Source organism: Arctopsyche grandis, chromosome 1 (genome assembly GCF_051622035.1).
Source record: "Arctopsyche grandis isolate Sample6627 chromosome 1, ASM5162203v2, whole genome shotgun sequence".
Lineage (NCBI taxonomy): Eukaryota > Metazoa > Arthropoda > Insecta > Trichoptera > Hydropsychidae > Arctopsyche > Arctopsyche grandis.
Window position 1 is genome coordinate 18,763,816 of NC_135355.1, and position 19,814 is coordinate 18,783,629.

Genomic DNA, 19,814 nt, shown 5'->3' on the forward strand with positions numbered 1-19,814 from the left:
CTGTACATACAAAATAGTAAGCGCGTTCTTCGCGCTAATTACACTGAGTAGTGTGTTCTGCGACATCGACATGTCGCGCGCCAGTCGCGGCCAACCGCGACTTTGCGTCTGTCGCGCTTACTATGAACGCTATTAGACATTAGTATGAACAGCGACACGTCTGCGACTTTGTAATGTAATTATTAAAAAAAGAAATAAATTAGCGCGAAGAACGCACTTACTATTTAGTATGTACAGCGTCAATTTTGTCGCAGCGATACTGTCGAGACTATGAACTAGGCCTTAGATTCGCCATGTTTAAGCTGTTTATATTACAAATACTGGGTAATACAACTGGTGTATTATAAAAACAACCTTTTACGACATTGAAACCTTGGCTTTGTTATTCACTGGCAATTACAAACAATCGTAATAACTCACTATCCTGTGAACTTAAAATGTTCAAACTTTGAGGGTTTGCTTCTGAATAGTTCTCCTAACGGGAATATAAATTAAGTTGCTCGATAATTTCTACTAACTCAAACTAACCTTTGCCAAACCAAAGTTTTGTTTTTACTTTCTTAACACATTATGTAACAACTATAAATAATAATTTCACTATTTAAATTCATACTAAAAGATCCAGATGTGACGGAGCTAAGATATATGTAGAAATTTATTTTTACATACAAATGCTTGTACATACAACATACATATATGTGCTCTGCTATTGCAAATATTTAGAAAATTGTTCATAAAAAACATTAAATGTATTAAAATAAACCTCGGTATAGAATTTATTCGTATTTCTCTCAAAAAAAGCAATCATGAATGAAATACGGAAAACGTAAACCTATAATTGTCGTATTAGAAAAAAATATGAATAACCAAAAAAATAATATGAATAACGATTAAAATAAACCCAAAATATGACTAACGACGTTTTTTCTCGAGACGAAAATTCAATATTTTGGATCTTTCATAACTTGGCAATAACGGACATTAAACTTTCATAACAACAATTCAAAAAGAAGAGATAAAAATTTCACAAATGAAAATATTCATTCTTATCTATATAATGGAATCATTATAGGTTTACCTAATAAATATAAACATTAATAAAATCGGTTACGTTTAGATAAAATTTTTAATTATGTATGGTGATTCATAGGAGTCCAAAATGGAATTCCAGATATGTAGGTCCAGAAAACATCAATGATTTAAAACTGTTCAATTAAAATTTTACAACGATAGAACTCGTTCTAGCACTGCATTTTTTTTCACGAATTGCCAATACGTTCCGGACCTTAATCTCCAAGATATTTTGTAAAGAGCATTAAAAAATACATCTTAAGTTACCACTCCATTCAACAACAGCAATCAAAATAATTTTTGAGAACGTAAATTTATTTTAATACTCACGGTAATAGGCAGCATAAGCTCGTGAGTCTCGTTTCCCCGCCACAGTCTCGATTCCGCTGGCAACAAAGGTATGTCACAATCGAGTGCTTCCAACCTTTCGTCCAATCTGCTAGGAGTTCTAGCGGGATAGATCCTCTCTGGAGGAGCATTAACAGGAACCGTAGTCACTTCTACGGTGGCAGAAGTTTGTTTGGGACTGGTTGTCTTCGCAACAGTTGTCGGAGATGTGACATCAACGCTTTTTGTAGTGATTCGACGCTCGGTCGAAGACATTACCGTCGAAGTGGATGCAATAGTGGACGTTATCGTCAAATCTGGTCCAGTAGTCAATCGGTTAGCGCTGGTCAGCGTTGTTAAAATTGCATTGGATGTCAACGGCATCTTAGATGTTGAGGTCGAAGTTGGTTTCAGTGTCGTTACTGTGGACTCTTCGCTCCTTCTGGTTACTCTCGACGTAGCTTCTGATACTACAATTGGTGTCGTGAATGCTTGGCATACAATGGCCATCGCCGACAATGCGGCTACCATGTAAGAAGTCCCCATGGTGATGGCGATTCGATTGCGTTCCGACATTTGACCTCAACTCAAAATAAAGCTGATGTAGTTTTCGTTACTCTTCAATCATGATATTTCAACATAGCTCCACTAAAACACCTGAATATCTGAAACAAATCAAAGAAAAATCTAAGTATAAATATATTATAAATAATAATTGCTGCTTAACCTCCGATTTCAATTATAATTTTCTTTACATAATGCAAAAATTTTACTTTATTATTTATAAAATATCACATTTGACCCCAGGGAAATTTAATTCCTTTTTATACACAATAATTTAAATAAATAGCTTAATTTTTTCGAGAGAATAACACGTTGTACATATTAAATGAAATACAAAATGAAAATCATGTTGTGTGATAAATATGTATATGGGATCCATGAATGTTTGCGGGAGGATATTCAAAGTCAAAGTCTTTACGCAACTCGTTTAATGTCTTCGCGTCCGGCTCGAGCAACCGAGCGACGCGCAAAGCGACGCCACAGGCCTGCCAACTTAAAATATTCTCATTCATACCAACCTACACGGCCAATCCTGTTCATATATTCGTCCTCGAATATCCGTCTTCTTCCGTTCTTTTACAACTTAAACTTAAAACATAGTCCTAAATAACTTGACATATTAAAACAGCTTAAATGCTGAAAATATTCTTCGTATCTCGGCCATACTTCATCTTATCTTATATCTTCAAATATTATCTCTATATAACGGCTTCGAATTATATTCCATTTTATACAATGTATCATCTTAGATTCTTTTAAAACATTTCCTCTATCATCCTCAATAAAATTAATTATATTTTGTATTCGAAAAATAAAATTGAATTTCATTTTCGCGAGCGTGACCGTGAATCGAACCCGGGTCCCTGGAATCGAATTCTGCGTCGTACGCAATTCAGGCGCGTAGACCACTCGGCAACTGTCTCGCCCAGAATAACAGTGTATATTCACATATATTCATCATATATTATATGTATGTAATTTTTTATGTGTAATAATAATATTCAACGTTACGAGGTCAATGACCTAGGTCTGTTTATAGATAATACAAACATACAAAGCTCATACATCTTTTTCTTTACGATGTTTTGAACATTTCTTTTTTCATATCGATTTTGACTAATAATTTTATTATTATTTTTTCATGCATAATTTAATTGGTATGAGCGATTGCCGATTTCTCTTTTCAGTTTTGATTTTGATTAATTATTAATATTCATATTGGAACTTTATTTTAAATAATGTATCAATCCGAAAGCATCCGTTGAAATATCAATGGGCTATAAACTAGTGTATCATGTTTAAGGATTAAAATGTTTATGGAAATCCTTGTTTATATCCTCATACGTATTGAAAGAGCACGTGTATGTCTTTTTATATTTTATAATCATGAAATATATATTATATGTATATTATACTAGTGTTTTTACCCAACGTCGCTCAGTATTTGTAATATAGCTTAAATATGGCGAAACTAATAGGAAATCTTTATTGGTTTTTTTATTAAATTTATTTGAATCGTAATAAAATAATATTCAACCATATATCGATATCGTCATTATAGAAACTTTGATTTGTTTTCGATGCTCCCAACAAACCTTACATACAAAGTCTCTTTCGAAATTATATATTGAAAATATATAAATTATAGATTAATCATGCTAGGAACCATAAGAAAACCAGGAGTGGATTTAAATAAAAATCAAAATTGAGATTAAATACAGATACGCTCATCATTATTTTCTTTATTTGAATGTGACGTATGTTTTGATGTTTTGTATTTCTAACTTGTTCTTATTTATCGGAACAGGCTGCAGGTGCAAGACATTCCCTTCTTTGTATTTTTACTTATTTTAATTTTAATTATTACTATAAAGTTTTTTATGATTGTGTTATATGGTGTATTTTTTTTCTTTTTTGTGTAATTTTTTACATCTTAATTTTTGCTTTTGCTTTTTGTTCTATCTATTATTTTTTTTTTCTCTCTCTCTTATTTTATTATGTAGGCCATTGTGGCATCAGGTTCTTCCTGTAATGCCACAATGGTCCAAAATTTTAAATAAATAATATTTTAGTACATAAGTATACATTAATAAGTAATTCCCAAAACACAAAGCCAATCTATTGATTGGCAAGCGTACCATAATGCAAAATAGTTCAACACGTCTTGAGAGTTGAAACTGCTAGAGAACCCTGATGCGAGACCAGGATTCCTTCCCGGGGGAGTAACTTCAAAGACCGAATCCGGCCTTTTGGTAGGGAAGCTGGAAAGGATCCCGAGGGGAAGCTGGTGGGAATTCGGGAAAAGTACAAAAGTCGTCACGCAATAGTACGCAACTTATGTGGCACACGGGGTCCATCCGACTGGCAAATGGGACGCCGAGAAGCCTTATTTTGGTGAAGTGTGGCTTTATTGTCAATTTCGGCTGGATTTCATTTTTTCCACCCACCAAACCGCACCCCTCACGTCGGTGTAATAGTCGTGCGATATTCGCCAAGTTGACTCCATATACAAACATCCTCTGTTCGTATAAAATCGTGTTCAGAAAATAAGTAGAAAATCTTGTGCTTTCAATGAAACGTAGACGTTTATTTGAAACTGCTTTTAAGTAAAAGTTTTCGTCTATGTTTGCCTAAGTCAAACGTCAAAGTATATAATACTCCTGTCTCGTATACATATGTATGTACATATGAAAAACATGCCGATTTGAGCTTTTCTTACATCCTCATAAATACATTATTTTGTTTCTTCCAGATTTCTGAAATATTTCAGCTTTTTTGTAAAATATTATTTTATCTTCTTTTTTTAGATATTATCGTAACAATATGTTCAGTATGAGCACCATCTGGAAAACTTTGCATATGTATGTATTAGGGTTTCTGATTTTCCGGACTCTTTCAATTCCCGGGACACTGGACGGAGCCTGGGATCGTCCCGGGAATCCCGGGACACATGTAAAAAAACCATTTTTTTTTTCAATTTAATACATTTTTTATTACTAAAAAAAAATAATTATGTATTTACAAAATATAAAAAAAAATAATTATGTATTTAGAAAATAATAATACATGATACATCTATTAACTGGAAAAAAACCATTAACTTGGTTTTATTGTTAAAAGGGATGAAAATATATTTTTTTCAATTATCGGGTAGAAACACAACTTATTGAAAAGTTGAGAACAAGAAAATTCTCAATACAAATAGATGAATCAAGTACATAATAAAAGAGGCAGTGAGGCTGTATTGATGGCGTATGATGGCTGTATATATGTATGTATGTATGTAGCTTATGACTTGCTTTTATTTTTAGAAATTGGTGAGCTATACATATATTACACATATGTATGTACATAATTATGATAGGCATGTACATTTTTAAAATATTGAAGTTGGGCGTGATACAAAAAGGTTGAGAAAGACATTTTTCGAAAGACAGTCTTCGAAATAAAATAGATTAACATATATACATGCGTATGTACATATGTATGTACGAGCCAAAATTGACAATCGAGATAAATTTAACAAACATATAAAATTCAACAACCAATCTTGTAGTAATATTAAATCGTTTAATGACATGGGATAATGCATACATATGTATGTGTACATATGTATATACATACATATGTACGTATTATGTGGTATAATATAATATATGTATGTATGTATGTATCAAAATCATATTATTAGCGTGTCACGACATAAGGTCCAAAGCTATAAGATCCAACGACAAGGGCACCACGAAAGAAGATCCACCCGTTAGAATTCCCACCTGCTAAGTGATCCAGACAGTAAAAAGCCCAGATAATAAAACGTCCAACCGAAAAACATCCACCCTTTTAAAGGTCCAGCCACAAAAAACATAATATAAAACATAGATAAAGTAATAATGTTTAATAAAACGCTCCATATTTACATAAATCGGATATCGAGTCAATTTGACTCGATATTCGATTGAATACTCGACGGGTTTAAATTTTTTTAAATTAATTTCTGAATATAATAATAATGTTAGATTAAATCATTGCAGCACCTGACATCAAGTCAGAACCGCAAACATTTATTTTTAAGCAGGGTTTCTAAACCGGGCAGGAATTTTTTTTTTCAAATAGTTTTTTTTTAGCAATCCAAACTTTTACGTTTGCAGAGCTTCTGAACTAAGGTTCGCAAATCGTCATTATGAAACTTTGCATATGATAATAAAACATTAAGGTTCAAATTATTTTCCCAGTACAACAAACAATAATATTCGATAGCATACTCGGCGAATGAATCAAATTAAGAGTCAGGTGTGGTCAACCGGGTTTAAATTTTTTTAATTATTTTCCGAATATAAATAAAAATACTGTTGGATTAAATCATTGTAGCACCTGACATCGAGTCAGGTGCTGCCAATCTATTCAGCGCAAAATCAATTTTTTCAATAAATTTTAAATGCATTTTCGAAAATAATTACTGTATTGAAATTGTCGGCCATATCTACATCATAATTTTATAAATGCGAATAAATTTATTTGATACTTTTTGTGCCTTGAAATATTACGCCAGCAGGGTTTCTCAACTAAGACCGCAAACATTTATTGTTAACAATTTAGCAGGGTTTCTAAACCGGGCAGCAATTTTTTTTTTTCAAATAGTTTTTTTTTTAGCAATCCAAACTTTTACGTATGCAGGGCTTCTGAACTAAGGTTCGCAAATCTTCATTATGAAACTTTGCATTTGATAAAAAATGGGAGATTCTTTGGGATACTAAATCTAAGGATACGAAGATTAGATTAAAAGTGACCAGATAGAAGCAAATCCCCATTTTTGTTTTCAAAAATTTATCTTTGCGAAAATATAAATTCTTGTAGTTTATGACCTTGTGCTTTTAACAAGAGCCAATATAAACATCTGTGTCGTTGACCATCGATATTTAGCGATAACTGTTGTACAAATGCTCAAATAACGGGCTGTTTTTTTCATCTACAGCAAAACATTATGAAAAAAATAAAAGAACTGGGTTTATCCCAGTTCTATAACGAAAACATAGATAATAGGATAAAATTCAAAATGATGGCCGCATTGGCGTTTGTTCCGCCCGAAAAAGTTAGCAAATGTTGGGAAGAACTCCCAGTATGTATGACCTTATTTGTTCGAGAACTTGATTTTACAACATGTGACTGAAATTTCGCTAAATGTAGAATTTAACTCATATACGGCTTACATATTTTTAAGTTAATTTCAATAGGTCACAAAGTGAAACAAAGTTCATTGATTGAAAAATCCTCGGGTTAAATAATAATGTAGCAATAAGGTATTTTAAATTTAAAAATCGAAAGCATATTGATAATTTTAATTATGAAATCGTTATAAAAAGTTAAACTTAATATGTACATCAATATACAGTGATAAAAATAAACATAAAACGTAATAGTTAAATATAATAGATGATCTTAAAAACAATACATTAAATTATTGGAATTTCATTCGTTTTAAGCCATGAATTTCCTATGATCACGACATTTGCTACACTATACTATTATATTTAGAATATGATCGATTAAATTATTTTCATTTCTTTGAATATTTTTAGTGAAGTGTGTTGGTTGAAATGCACGATAATTTAAATCAATGGTCGATAAGTATACACATGTATACGCGTACATTTTAGATATGAATAGCAGAACCCATGAAGACGGGCTTGCGAACCTTGGTCTAGAATCCGTTCATACGTAAGATTTTACTCTTTTTAAGAAATATTTTTTGCGGAACTCAGTTGAGAAACTCTGAATACGTAGGATTTGAAATCATAATTTTTGGGGAAAAAATCGAAAACCAAAGAATCTCCCATTTTTTACTTACCTCTTATTAACTTCACATGGTTTTCGTGTTAGTGGTCATTTTTTATATCTCATATATCTTATCCGATCGTTTTCATACTTTGCCATATTGCTCATTTTTATCAAATGCAAAGTTTCATAATGATGATTTGCAAACCTTAGTTCAGAAGCCCTGCATACGTTGAAAAAAAAATTGCTGCCCGGTTTAGAAACCCTGCTTAAAAATAAATGTTTGCGGTCCTGACTCGATGTCAGGTGCTGCAATGATTTAATCTAACATTATTATTATATTCGGAAATTAATTTAAAAAAATTTAAACCCGTCGAGTATTCAATCGAATATCGAGTCAAATTGACTCGATATCCGATTTATGTAAATATGGAGCGTTTTATTAAACATTATTACTTTATCTATGCTTTATATTTTGTTTTCGGACTTTTTGTGGCTGGACCTTTAAAAGGGTGGATGTTTTCGGTTGGACGTTTTATTATCTGGGCTTTTTACTGTATGGATTACTTAGCAGGTGGGCATTCTAACGGGTGGATCTTCTTTCGTGGTGCCCTTGTCGTTGGATCTTATAGCTTTGGACCTTATGTCGTGGAACCTATTATTAGAACTCAATAAAGTGAAACATGTTTTCATACCCCTTCAAACGATATAAATCATTATAATGACTACAATGGAATTACAGAACGTTTCCAGAATTATTAAAATATCTGTTGAGAAAATATGTATGTATGTACATATATAAAATAAAAATTATTCTACGCAAAGAACCTTATCTTTTATTTCCACTTCGTTTCACTTTTTTTTTCGAGTGTTGAAACAAAACGATTTAACGTTGTATTGACACAATGACTGAATTTCAGAAGTTTTTCATTTGTTCTCCACAACTCCCTTCTTATAAAATAGGCTGCGATATTGTATACATATTTATATCCATAGAATTTCCATTCAAGAAAAGACATAAATATATAATACAGTGCAAATAAATGCTATTACAAATTGAAATTAATAATGTAGTACTATGAAAAACATAATTTATTTTATTATTTAAATACATGAGATTATATGTACATATATGTATGTATGTACAATTGTACATACATATGTACATGCATACATACATATGTATATTGTATACTCGCATAATATTTTCTTTAACACTGGATGAAATCTTCCACATGCACATTGCACAACCTCAAACAAACAAATTAATTTAAATGATATTTTTGTAACACATATACAATGTATTTATATACATATGTACATACATACATTGTATTTTGCGACTTTTAGCGCACCAGGACATTAGCGTTGTTCCTTCTCGGTGTATCAAATAACAAAATAAAGTCTCATGTATTATTCAAAAAGTGAGAATGTATCAGTTAAGCGCCTCAGGCCGCTTTACACAACCCCTTGATAAATTACGACCCTCAACAAACCTCCAACCAACCTCCCACCCTTGTCAAGAAGCCATGTTTAATCAGCCATAAGCCAGATTTGTGCCTCTGTGTTTATGTATGTATAATGAACATGGACGGTGTTAAACCACCAACGACACACCTCATCATTAAAGATCATCGCTCAAGTCTTAGGTAGGACATTCTACGAGAGAGCTCAGAGGTCTCAAGCTACGATTCACTCGTAGACCATTTCTGGAGTTTGTCACGAGACATTTTTGACCTTTGGAGTTTCGATCTTTGCTTTTCGACTTTCGTTCAAGTCACTTTCAATGCATTGACCCCGACCCATTATTGCTAACCTCCAAAATTCAAAATATCTTTCTGTCGCACTCTGTATACATACATACATGTCACAGTGAAATTACGTTTCAAGTGAAAATATATTTTCCCTAACGTTTCAGTGAAATCATAACCAGTTACATTTTCATGGTTGGTTTTATTCACTTAAGATTAGATTGTTAGGGTTGGTATTATTTAAGGGTTAGGATAGGTTAGATTAAGTAAGGGTTAGCCCTATTCGTTTAAGATTGGGTTGTTAGGGTTAAATTTATAGAATTAAACGTTGTAAATTAATTGTTTAATACATTTTCATTGCTTGAATTGGTGAAAATATATTTTCACTTGAAATATGCTTTCACTGTAACATACATACAGACTTAAAATATTGGTTACGTTTTCGAATACATTTTGTTTCACGAATACTGGATTATCGTACCCGTCATTCGACACCTATCCTTTTATCGTTGAATATTTTAAAGGCGATCACGGATATTTGATAACCCTCACTCAACGAACAATTTCAGGGATGGGGTCGGAAAGGTCAACGGAACGAGAGAGAAAGAGATGAGGCAGGTGTCTGAAAACAGGCAAGAGAGAGAAGGAAAAAGGAGGTCGTCATGGCGGTAGGATGAGACATCCATAGAGTACACCACGTCGCTTCAAGCTAAGCTAATTATTAATCTTGGTTTTGAACTCGGGTAACACTTGACGTCGTCGACAACCGAGCCACTCAGCATTGTGAGCTGGGGGGCGATGACGAAACACTTTTTTATTCTTTACCCCCAACCGGTACAAAAGAAACCCGATCTGATCCGTTTTACCCCCAGACTCTATACAGTAGCTCCATAGTAATTTTTACGCTAGGCAGCACAAAACGTTGATGGATGCGAAAACTTTCGCCATTACGTGTGTATATGTCGTCACCGCTTTAAATTAATAAAACGATTTATTTTCACTATTGGAATAGAACACCAGATAATACGTACAACAGCTTATAATATGAATGACTGTGAAATATTAACGTTGGGTATGTATTAATAATGCAATCATTTTAAAATCTGTCTTTTCTCACATCTCTTTAGAGATGTGGCAATTTACATACATATGTACATATCTCAATTATCGATATATATGTAATGCATATACATATACGTATATGCAGTGGCGTTACTAGGGGTGATCTCAGAAACCAATTCACAAATATCTACACAAATACATAAATAAAACATTTTTTATGTATGTTACATATTTTCAGTGAAAATATGTAACATAAAATATGTGACGTATTTTCAGTGAAAATATATTTTAGCATAAAATTCAATTATATCCCTCATCTTAAATAATTATTTGATTCTATTTCGAAGTTGCACTTTATGTAGAAAATCATATGAAATTTATGTCAATTATGTTCTTAGAGAAATAGCCCTATCTTTCGCGTTTAATGTTCGCATTAATATAAAATTTTTACACAAAGGGATTTCAAATCCTTGTTTACGGCGACGTAAACCCGAAAACATTCGAAAATAAAATTATATTTCATCCACTTCGCATTAACTGCGTGTAATTCTGTCGTTTTAACTAGCACGTAAATATTTATAGTGAACATAACGGCAACACCAAAACTTTAATTTTATTTCATATGACAATAAAAATACTCTTTATTTTAGAAGTAAAAATACGCAGCAAACGAAAATATATAATTGGTGACACATTCTATTATATACTACAATCATTTGATGATTGTAGTATATAAGGGTTCCAAGAACAAAAAAAACTGGGTGCATGGAAGGCCACGCACTATAGAAATTTAAGTTTTGTGTATGTAGTATGTTATTTCATTACTATTACAGTTCTCTAAATTACATTATTAAAGGACAGTTTGGAGCAGTTGGTTGTGGTTGGTGGCGCCGAGGGTAGAAGAACTAGAGGCAGATCCTCCCCACGATCTGCTCGCAGAAGAGCGGAAAGCGGTCTACAGAGGGGAGCAAAAAAATGACTCAAAAGAAAGAACTATGTCTTTGTGGCAGACTCGATGGGATGCGTCAACTAAGGGTCGGTGGACGCATCGACTCATCAGAGACCTGAGGGCTTGGAGCCGGAGAAAACATGGTGAACTGTGCTTTCACCTAACTCAGATTTTAACAGGACATGGCTGCTTCGGAAGCTATCTGCACAAGATAGGAAAAAGAGCAACACCAGGATGTCATCACTGCAGTGCAGAAAAAGACGATGCTGAACACACTGCATTCGATTGTCCAGCATGGAACGCACATAGAACCAATCTAAAAAATGAACTCGGTGTTAACTCATTAACGACGACTAACATGATTCCTGCTATGCTTGAGAGTGCAGAGGCGTGGACAGCATGCACTACGTTTGCAGTATGCATCATGCGGGAGAAAGAAGAGGCAGAACGCGATCGAGAGAGAAAAAGTCGGACTTTGTAAAATGACGAGAGCCTAGATGGCTATCCTGGCTGCCACCCTTGAGCAATACTTAATTAGTAGCCGGGTGGTAGCTGAAGAGGAGGGGGGTTTTAGTGGGTAAAAATCCCACACTACCACCGGAATTAAACACGTCGGTGGTGTCTTCTAGAAGATTTCCCCCCGCCGGAAAAAAAAAAATAAATAAATAAAATAAAATAAAAGATCCTCCCCACACTGGACTGACCTAGTATGCACAGCGATGGGCTCTTCCAAAGTAGCAAGCCTTCGTCTGGCCGAATCCAGAAGCGAGTGGAGGCAGCTGGTTCACCAGACATCATAGTCACGATCCTCGAGGATGAGGCATTCGATATGTATATATATATATATATATATATATATATATATATATATATATATATATATATATATATATATATAATTATATATATATGGATATATTTATTCTAAAATATTCATAATTGAACCGGGGACTTGTCAAGCTTACAAGCAAGCGTGTGAAACGATTCAATTAAGCATTCGAGTATGCTCGTGTACGTCATCGAACCTCATGCTGGGCACTCGTGACGGTTGATGGAGGATCGAGCCATCCTCCATTGTCCTCCCTAATTTGTCTTTGATTTTCGAGCCACGAGTACCCTTGGTCGGTTACCCCTGGCAACGCTGACATCGAATAAATTCACACGATATTGAATTTTGATATTGCGCCGAGCGATTGAACAGATTATTGGGTAGCTTTCATAGTTTAGGCGACGAATCGCCGAATGCGATGACGCGTATTGTGCTACGCTTGATATTATATTATACTAGTGTTGTGGCCGTTGAAATTTCAACCGTTGGTTTCGGAAAAAAATTGATACATGATTTAAAATAAAGTTACAATACCTATAGTAATAATTAATCAGAATCTGAACTAAAACAGTAATCGGGAATCTGTAATCGGAACTGAAACAAGGATCGGTATCCGGAACTGAAAATGGAGTCCGTATCCGAAACAAAAAGGAATCCAGAACCAGAAATGAAAAAGGTATCGGGATCTGGAACTGAAACAGTAATTGGGATGCGGAACAGAAACAGGAAACCAGATCCGGAATTGAAAGAAAATTGGTACGGCCACCCTTAGGGTGCCGTACCGAGAGGGCACCCCCGCGGCCGCCGCCCCTTGACACTGCCGCCCTGGGGTTATCGCCTCTAGACGGCCGCCCCGGACTATCGCACCTAGGCGTCCGCTCAGGGGCTATCGCCCCGAGGCTACCGCAAATCGAAATCGAAACGGGTGGTAGTTCCGAAACGGCTGGTTTCGGAAATTAATTGATACACGTATTAGAAACTACGAATTAAGAAGAAATACGTCGTGTTCAACGCCGACTTCAGACCCCCCCCCACTTCCCCACTACCCTGCATATGATAGCGTTGTATCGCGCATCATCTGTTTGTATAACATATGCTCCTGATATCGAAAAATTTATTTTTTCGATATCCAAAAATTATTAAGTCTTGACTCTAGAATGTTGAATGTTTTTTGTTCGGTATGTTGAACAAAAAAAGATGTTATTTATCTTTTTAAATTAAAAATACAATTTAAATATCCTAGTAGCAATACAGAAGAAATTTCTTAAAAGAACTTAGTTTTTTACAAGGTTTTTATTAGTTTCATTAATAAAACAAGAGTAAACTGCCGCTTCCGGTTGACGGGTGTTCATCAAATTTTATATACAACTTATTTATTTATTTATATAGTTTTAGCTAAATAGCTAATTTAATACATACTTTATACCTTTATATTTATCTTAATTCCATAACTGTCAAACTATATACTAAATTTATATGTACTGTCCCTCACAGAGGTGTCGCCTCGCACCTCGCAAGAATGCATCCACAGTCTTAGAAAAAACCTGCCGCACTCATGGAGAGCATTGTAAATGAGAGTGAAAGGCACCACCAGCTGTCTTATTTTTCCTTACTATACCTACAACTAAATTGTTCTTATTTCTAGTATAATAACTAGAGTACGGATAAACAGCGCGCCGCTCATTGTTCAATTGTTGTAAAAAAGGTTCGGCAAACCTTTAACAATGCATTTACAACATTTGAACAATGAACGGCACGCTGGTTATCCGGGCTTAAATAATAACTGGTTATCACTATTCTATATTACAGCGGTTCCCAACCTTTTTGACTCACGTACCACTTGGTAGTACACAGCGCTAAATTGTACCACCATATAAAAATGATTGTATTTCATGAAATTTGTTTTTGCAAGTATAATTATTATATATAGTATTTGCATGGTAAGGAATGTGAAGACAGGATACACGCAATATGTATATCTGTTTTGGTAAGAATTTTTGTGGAAAAAAAGTTATTTGCGGGTCACAATTATAATATGCTCAGATTTTAATATATTTATCTGCTATTTTGTCATACTTATATTATTGAAAAATGGTTTTAATAAAAATCATTTATCGCTAATAAGCTCTATGTCAGAAAGCTGTTCATATTATTCACAAATACCTAGCCAAAAGTTAATAACTTTATTTATTTCGAATTCAGTTTTTAAATGCTATAATTTGAAAGTTCAATCAAGCTCTCCTTTTCCTTGGTAGCTGTCCGAAAATTTTCATTAGGTTTCAAAGGGGTTTGAAATTCAATTGTTTGCTTCTTAAGGTTTGGGGAAGCACTGCGTAAAAGACGATTTCAACCCTTTTAAATGTTCAATTATTTTTTTACGTACATATATCCCGAGACATACTATTCTTGTTTTCAGATAAGAAATTATGTATAGTTTCAAATACTTCAGTTTGATCATTTTCGAAACATAGATTCCAAAATCTAATTTCCTAATCATACTTTCAATTTTATCTGCAACATTAAAGATCATTATCGAGTTGTTCTCAAGTGTCAAATTCAAGTTATTTATTTATTGGAGCGCTAACGCGGTAAATTTAAAAATGCACTCCAAAATCGATTGCCAGATTTCGATCATCAACTGTACATATTGAAGTCGACGATGACTAATTAAGATAATGTTTATTAATTTTATAAAACATATTTCTATTTTTATGATTGTAAATCATTCATTCCTGCATGTCCGCCATTACTGATTTTTTTCCGTTTACCACCAAGTGGTACGCGTACCACAGGTTGGGAAACGCTGCTATATTATTTTTATTTATTTATTTATTTAAAGTTTGGACCGTTGTAGCATTACAGGAATTCCTAATGCGCCACAATGGTCAAAAATTTAAAATAATCCTAAGCATAATTAGGTAATAACTAGTAAACAAAAGATAATGTACTTAGATTTAAACTAGTTCCAATACTCATCTAGCCCAATATATCTATCATACTTCTAATACTTTTTAATCTACCAACATTCGAAATACCTCTCATAGCTTTATTTTGTGATTTTCTTAAATTTTTGGCCATTAAACATATTAAGCACAGTGGCACAATAAACCACTTTCATGATTATATATAAACAAGTCACAACAATTAACTATAACTTTATATATGACAATGATACCTGAAGGCTTTATCTATAGCTACATTGCTGAAAGTGCATACTACCATTGGAGAATTTCAATGCGATCACCATCGATAACTTCTCCTTTGTGCTAGAAGTTGAAGCGGTCTTCTACAATAAATTTCCGTCAGATAAACTTGTCTCGTATATAAACATGTCTGCCTTATCGATTTACTAGAACTCCAATTATGAATAAAATAAAACACCCTCAACTTCGAAAATAGAGAACAATATTTCCCTGAGCATATTGCGAAATTAAATTCACGAAAGCGCACACTTTGTTCCTTGGAAACTTAGTTAACACAAGATAAATTTGGTATGGGAGTTTATTGTGTACATTGTTATAAAATATTTATGACACCGATACAATGAGTTTTGTCTTTTCATATTGTACAATATTTTATGTCCTAATAATGTAATATAATAAAGGTAACGAAATCTTTGTTTATTATTGTGATGTAAATGCTTTCACTTTTAAACGAAAATGGCAAGAATGCCAATACCTCCCTCTATTTGTAACTTGAATTAAATAAATTTGAATACTTTAACTTTTTTTTCTATATATTTCAAGCGTATATGCTTCAACATGTCAAATATTTTTATTGTCTGTCATGTTTATTGTTTCTCTGAGAAAACCCGAGTTTTTTCTTCTAAAATTCGCAATTAAAAGCTGATTGAAGCTTAAAACGATTTCCAGTTTTTTTTTTATAATTTTGGACCTCCCCTGTTAATTGATAATTGACTTTAAAATCTTTAAAAGGGTTATGTAATTAAAATAGACGTGCATTGTATGCATATATAATTGCAATTATGTTTTTCGTAGGTTTAAAATTCCTAATAGTACACTATAAATCCAAAAAATATTAGACATATCGAAAACGATTGTTAAAAACCCTTTTTAACCTTTTAAATTATTTTAATCTTCTTGACATTTATTGTGTAATAGCTGAACCTGGCATGCGTTGCAATGCCACAATAACGCATGCAATTCCCGTTCCCGTTCCTGTTCTCGTTTCCGTTCCCGTTCTCATTCCCGTTCCAGTTCTCGTTCCCGTTCCTATTTGTCGGTCAAACGCAGGCAGCGTTGGTCGCGACGCGAAAACATTTGAAATTATAGCGTTACAACGAGACTCATTCCCGTTTTTCCCATTTCGTTCCCGTTTTTGGGCGATTTTTTTTCACAGTAATCTTTCCGGACATGCATACAACAAATCCTGAAAGTTTCATCGTAATCGGTTCAGTGGTTTAGGAGCTTATTCAAGACACACACATAGACATTCATTTTTATATACATATATAGATAATAAAAATAGTGATTTTAAGAAAAAATAAAAAAAACTCACTAAATTTAATAAACTGGAAGTGGGATTTTTTCCTCTTAGAAAGGTCAAATATGTTGTGCCCACTATTCTGTCCACACCCCTAAGCGTATCAAGCTGAAAATTTATATTTGTATTTTTTATGTACTAACTCAGAGCTGATAAGGTTTTGGTCAGAATTCGTAAACCGGAAGTAGTATTTTTTTTAAAAACAATATTTCATTATTTTATTTTGACCTTTTAAATTATTTTAATCTTCTTGATATTTTTTGTTTATAATACTGATAGCGATTTTAAGTAATAAAAAAAATTGAAAAAATCTGACAACCGGAAGTAGGACTTTTGTCCTGTGCAAATTGATAAATTGAAGTTCAATAACCTAAGCGGTTTCTGATAAAAACATAAAAAACCTCGATTCTCTAGAACAAAAGTACTACTTCCGGCTTAGATAAAAATATTTAAAAAATATTAAGTTATAAAATTTACAATTTCTATTACATGTGAAAAAATTACATACATACATATTTATGTGGAAAATGTAGACGTATGTATATATCTGTTTACGCCCACCCCATATATGATACCTTAAACAACTCTTAAAATATTTCCAAAAACTCGAAAACTTAATTTATCAAGATAAAAACTAATCGCAGAAAGAATAAATCACTACACCAATAAGTGATACTTCCAAAATATTACTTAAATAAAACTTCACACTCCAACCTCTTTAATTTTCTGGAAAGGTTACATATCGGGTATCAAAAGTTTTTGACATACATACATATGTATGTACATACGTACATAGATTTTTACCTTATTTTACTTAAGGCGATCGAAAGTAAAAAATATTAAATCCATCTTTAACATAAGATATCCTTTATGGTGGTTAGCACGTGATGTATGGCAACTGCTGGGCGTTCTGGCAAAGATCGAATTATTGATAACGAAAAAAAGCGCTCGTCAATCTTCGAAGTAACACATTGAATCAAATAATAGATTCCGCATTCGCAGTAATAAAACCTTTTTTTCAAGCCTCCTTGAAAGCTCACAAAAGCAATAAAAACAACATTGACCTCTTTCCGCCGTCTGAAATTGATGAAAAAGCACTTTTTTCCTTCTATTCGTCTGAAATACGCTATGTATGAGAGATCGTGGATACCATATCTACGTATCAATATTTTCAATTTTTTTATCGCATTACCGAACTCGAAAACGTAACGTAAAAGTTTTATGCGATATTGAAAAATGTAGGTATGCTTCCAAGATGAAAGATTTACAAACTCATGTACATCTTACGGTATGAAATATCTAAAACGGTGGTTTTTAACCAATGTTCAACAGAATTTCGAATCTTGGAAAAAATACAATTTTCTTTCATAGACTTTTTTTCTTCCCCCATACAAACACCCATTGATAACGCGGCGCGCTTTGTATGGGAACTTTCAAGCTAAATGGTGACTTTTCTCGTTAATCGGTCAAAACTTATTATACTTGACCCAAATTAACTTTTTAATAGGTGAATAATGAGCGTTTATTTTTTTTTTAAATAAAAAATCGAAACTTATCTAAAAAAAAAGTGATATATGATAAAAAAAAAACTACTTTTTCAAAATTTTTGTCGAAATAAATCACCATTGAAAGACGCTAGCATAATGCAATAAATAGCGTATTAAAATATAGTCTTAGTAAAAGTAATAATTACCCGTTTTCAAAGTTTATAACCACGTCCGTTCGCCAAAGGATTGAAAACTGGCTGTGCCTAGTGAATTTTTAATTTATGAAAAACCACTCAGCGATGCGATGCGTCTTTTCATTCTGCTCCTGGAAAAAAAAAAACAAAATACATATATAAAACTTTGCAAAGAATATTATTTCCAACATCCTTTTCGTTATTAAAAACACAAACCGCATACACATACAATTACTAGAGCATCGTTGTAGATAGCAAAAGTTCGTTGGGTTGGCTGAAAGGGAGTCGACGAACCAAGAGAGAGAAAAACGCAACCCTATGATATATATTTAATGTGACTCCATGTCAAATAAATTTTTACCTCTGCAAAAATTTACCCGTAAAGGGCTAAAATATGAGCAAAACCAACGACAAAGACCACAATTTTGTTTTGAAATTCTCTCACAAAATAATTTGTACATACACACATATTTATATGTATGTATGGATGTATGTACATACATACATATGTATATCATAAGCTCCTAAATAAATTAATTAAACAAATTTTATACTTAAATTCATACATACATACATATGTACATATGTATGTATATCTAACTAGGCAATTATTTATATATATTTATATGTGTCTATCGTGTCATGCGGGGAAGACGTGCTTTTGCGTATTCCTACCAGGAGTAGGGTTTCTTATCAATAAGAGAATAGAAAGAAATATTATAGAAATAAGCGACATATCGGAACGTATATGCTATATAGTATTAAGAATCTCGAGCAGGTACACTTGTCAAATCTTCCAAGTGTACGCCCCCACATCTAGCCACCCAGACGAGGAAATAGAAGACTTCTACGAAAAAATACAGGGCGCATACGATAATAGCCATCACCACTTTAAAATAATCATGGGCGACTTTAACGCAAAAATAGGACAAAAGACAAATACAGAAAGAGCAGTAGGCAATTTTGGTACCGGCCAAAGAAACGACAGAGGCGATCGCCTCATAGAATTCGCAGAACACAACAGGCTCTTTATCACTAATTCATTTTTCAGGAAAAACACCAACAATAAGTGGACTTGGGAGAGTCCTAAAGGAGACAGAAACGAAATCGATTTCATCCTAACAAATGCCCTGCATTCCGTTAAAGATGTTAGTGTTTTAAGTAAAGTAGATATAGGTAGCGATCACAGATTAGTCCGTGCCAGGATGGCCATTAATATAAATTGCGAACGTAGGAAATTAATAAAAGGATGCAGTAACTCTCCAGATTTCGCTCAACTAAGGTCTAGGAAAAAGGAATTCGAAC

At 33.3% G+C, this 19,814-nt stretch overlaps 2 protein-coding genes across 2 annotated transcripts in view; both read right to left on the bottom strand.

The window, feature by feature from the left end:
• The window catches only part of wry (delta and Notch-like EGF repeat containing weary), a 103,718-nt gene extending 101,774 nt beyond the window's left edge, over window positions 1-1,944 (bottom strand). Inside the window, exon 1 of the mRNA XM_077438443.1 lies at window positions 1,402-1,944. Within this exon, the coding sequence (XP_077294569.1) occupies window positions 1,402-1,944 (543 nt within the window). The remainder of the gene's footprint in view (window positions 1-1,401) is intronic.
• LOC143912339 (uncharacterized) overlaps window positions 1-19,814 on the bottom strand; it is a 976,232-nt gene that overhangs the window by 736,259 nt on the left and 220,159 nt on the right. The gene's annotated exons all lie outside the window — the stretch shown is intronic.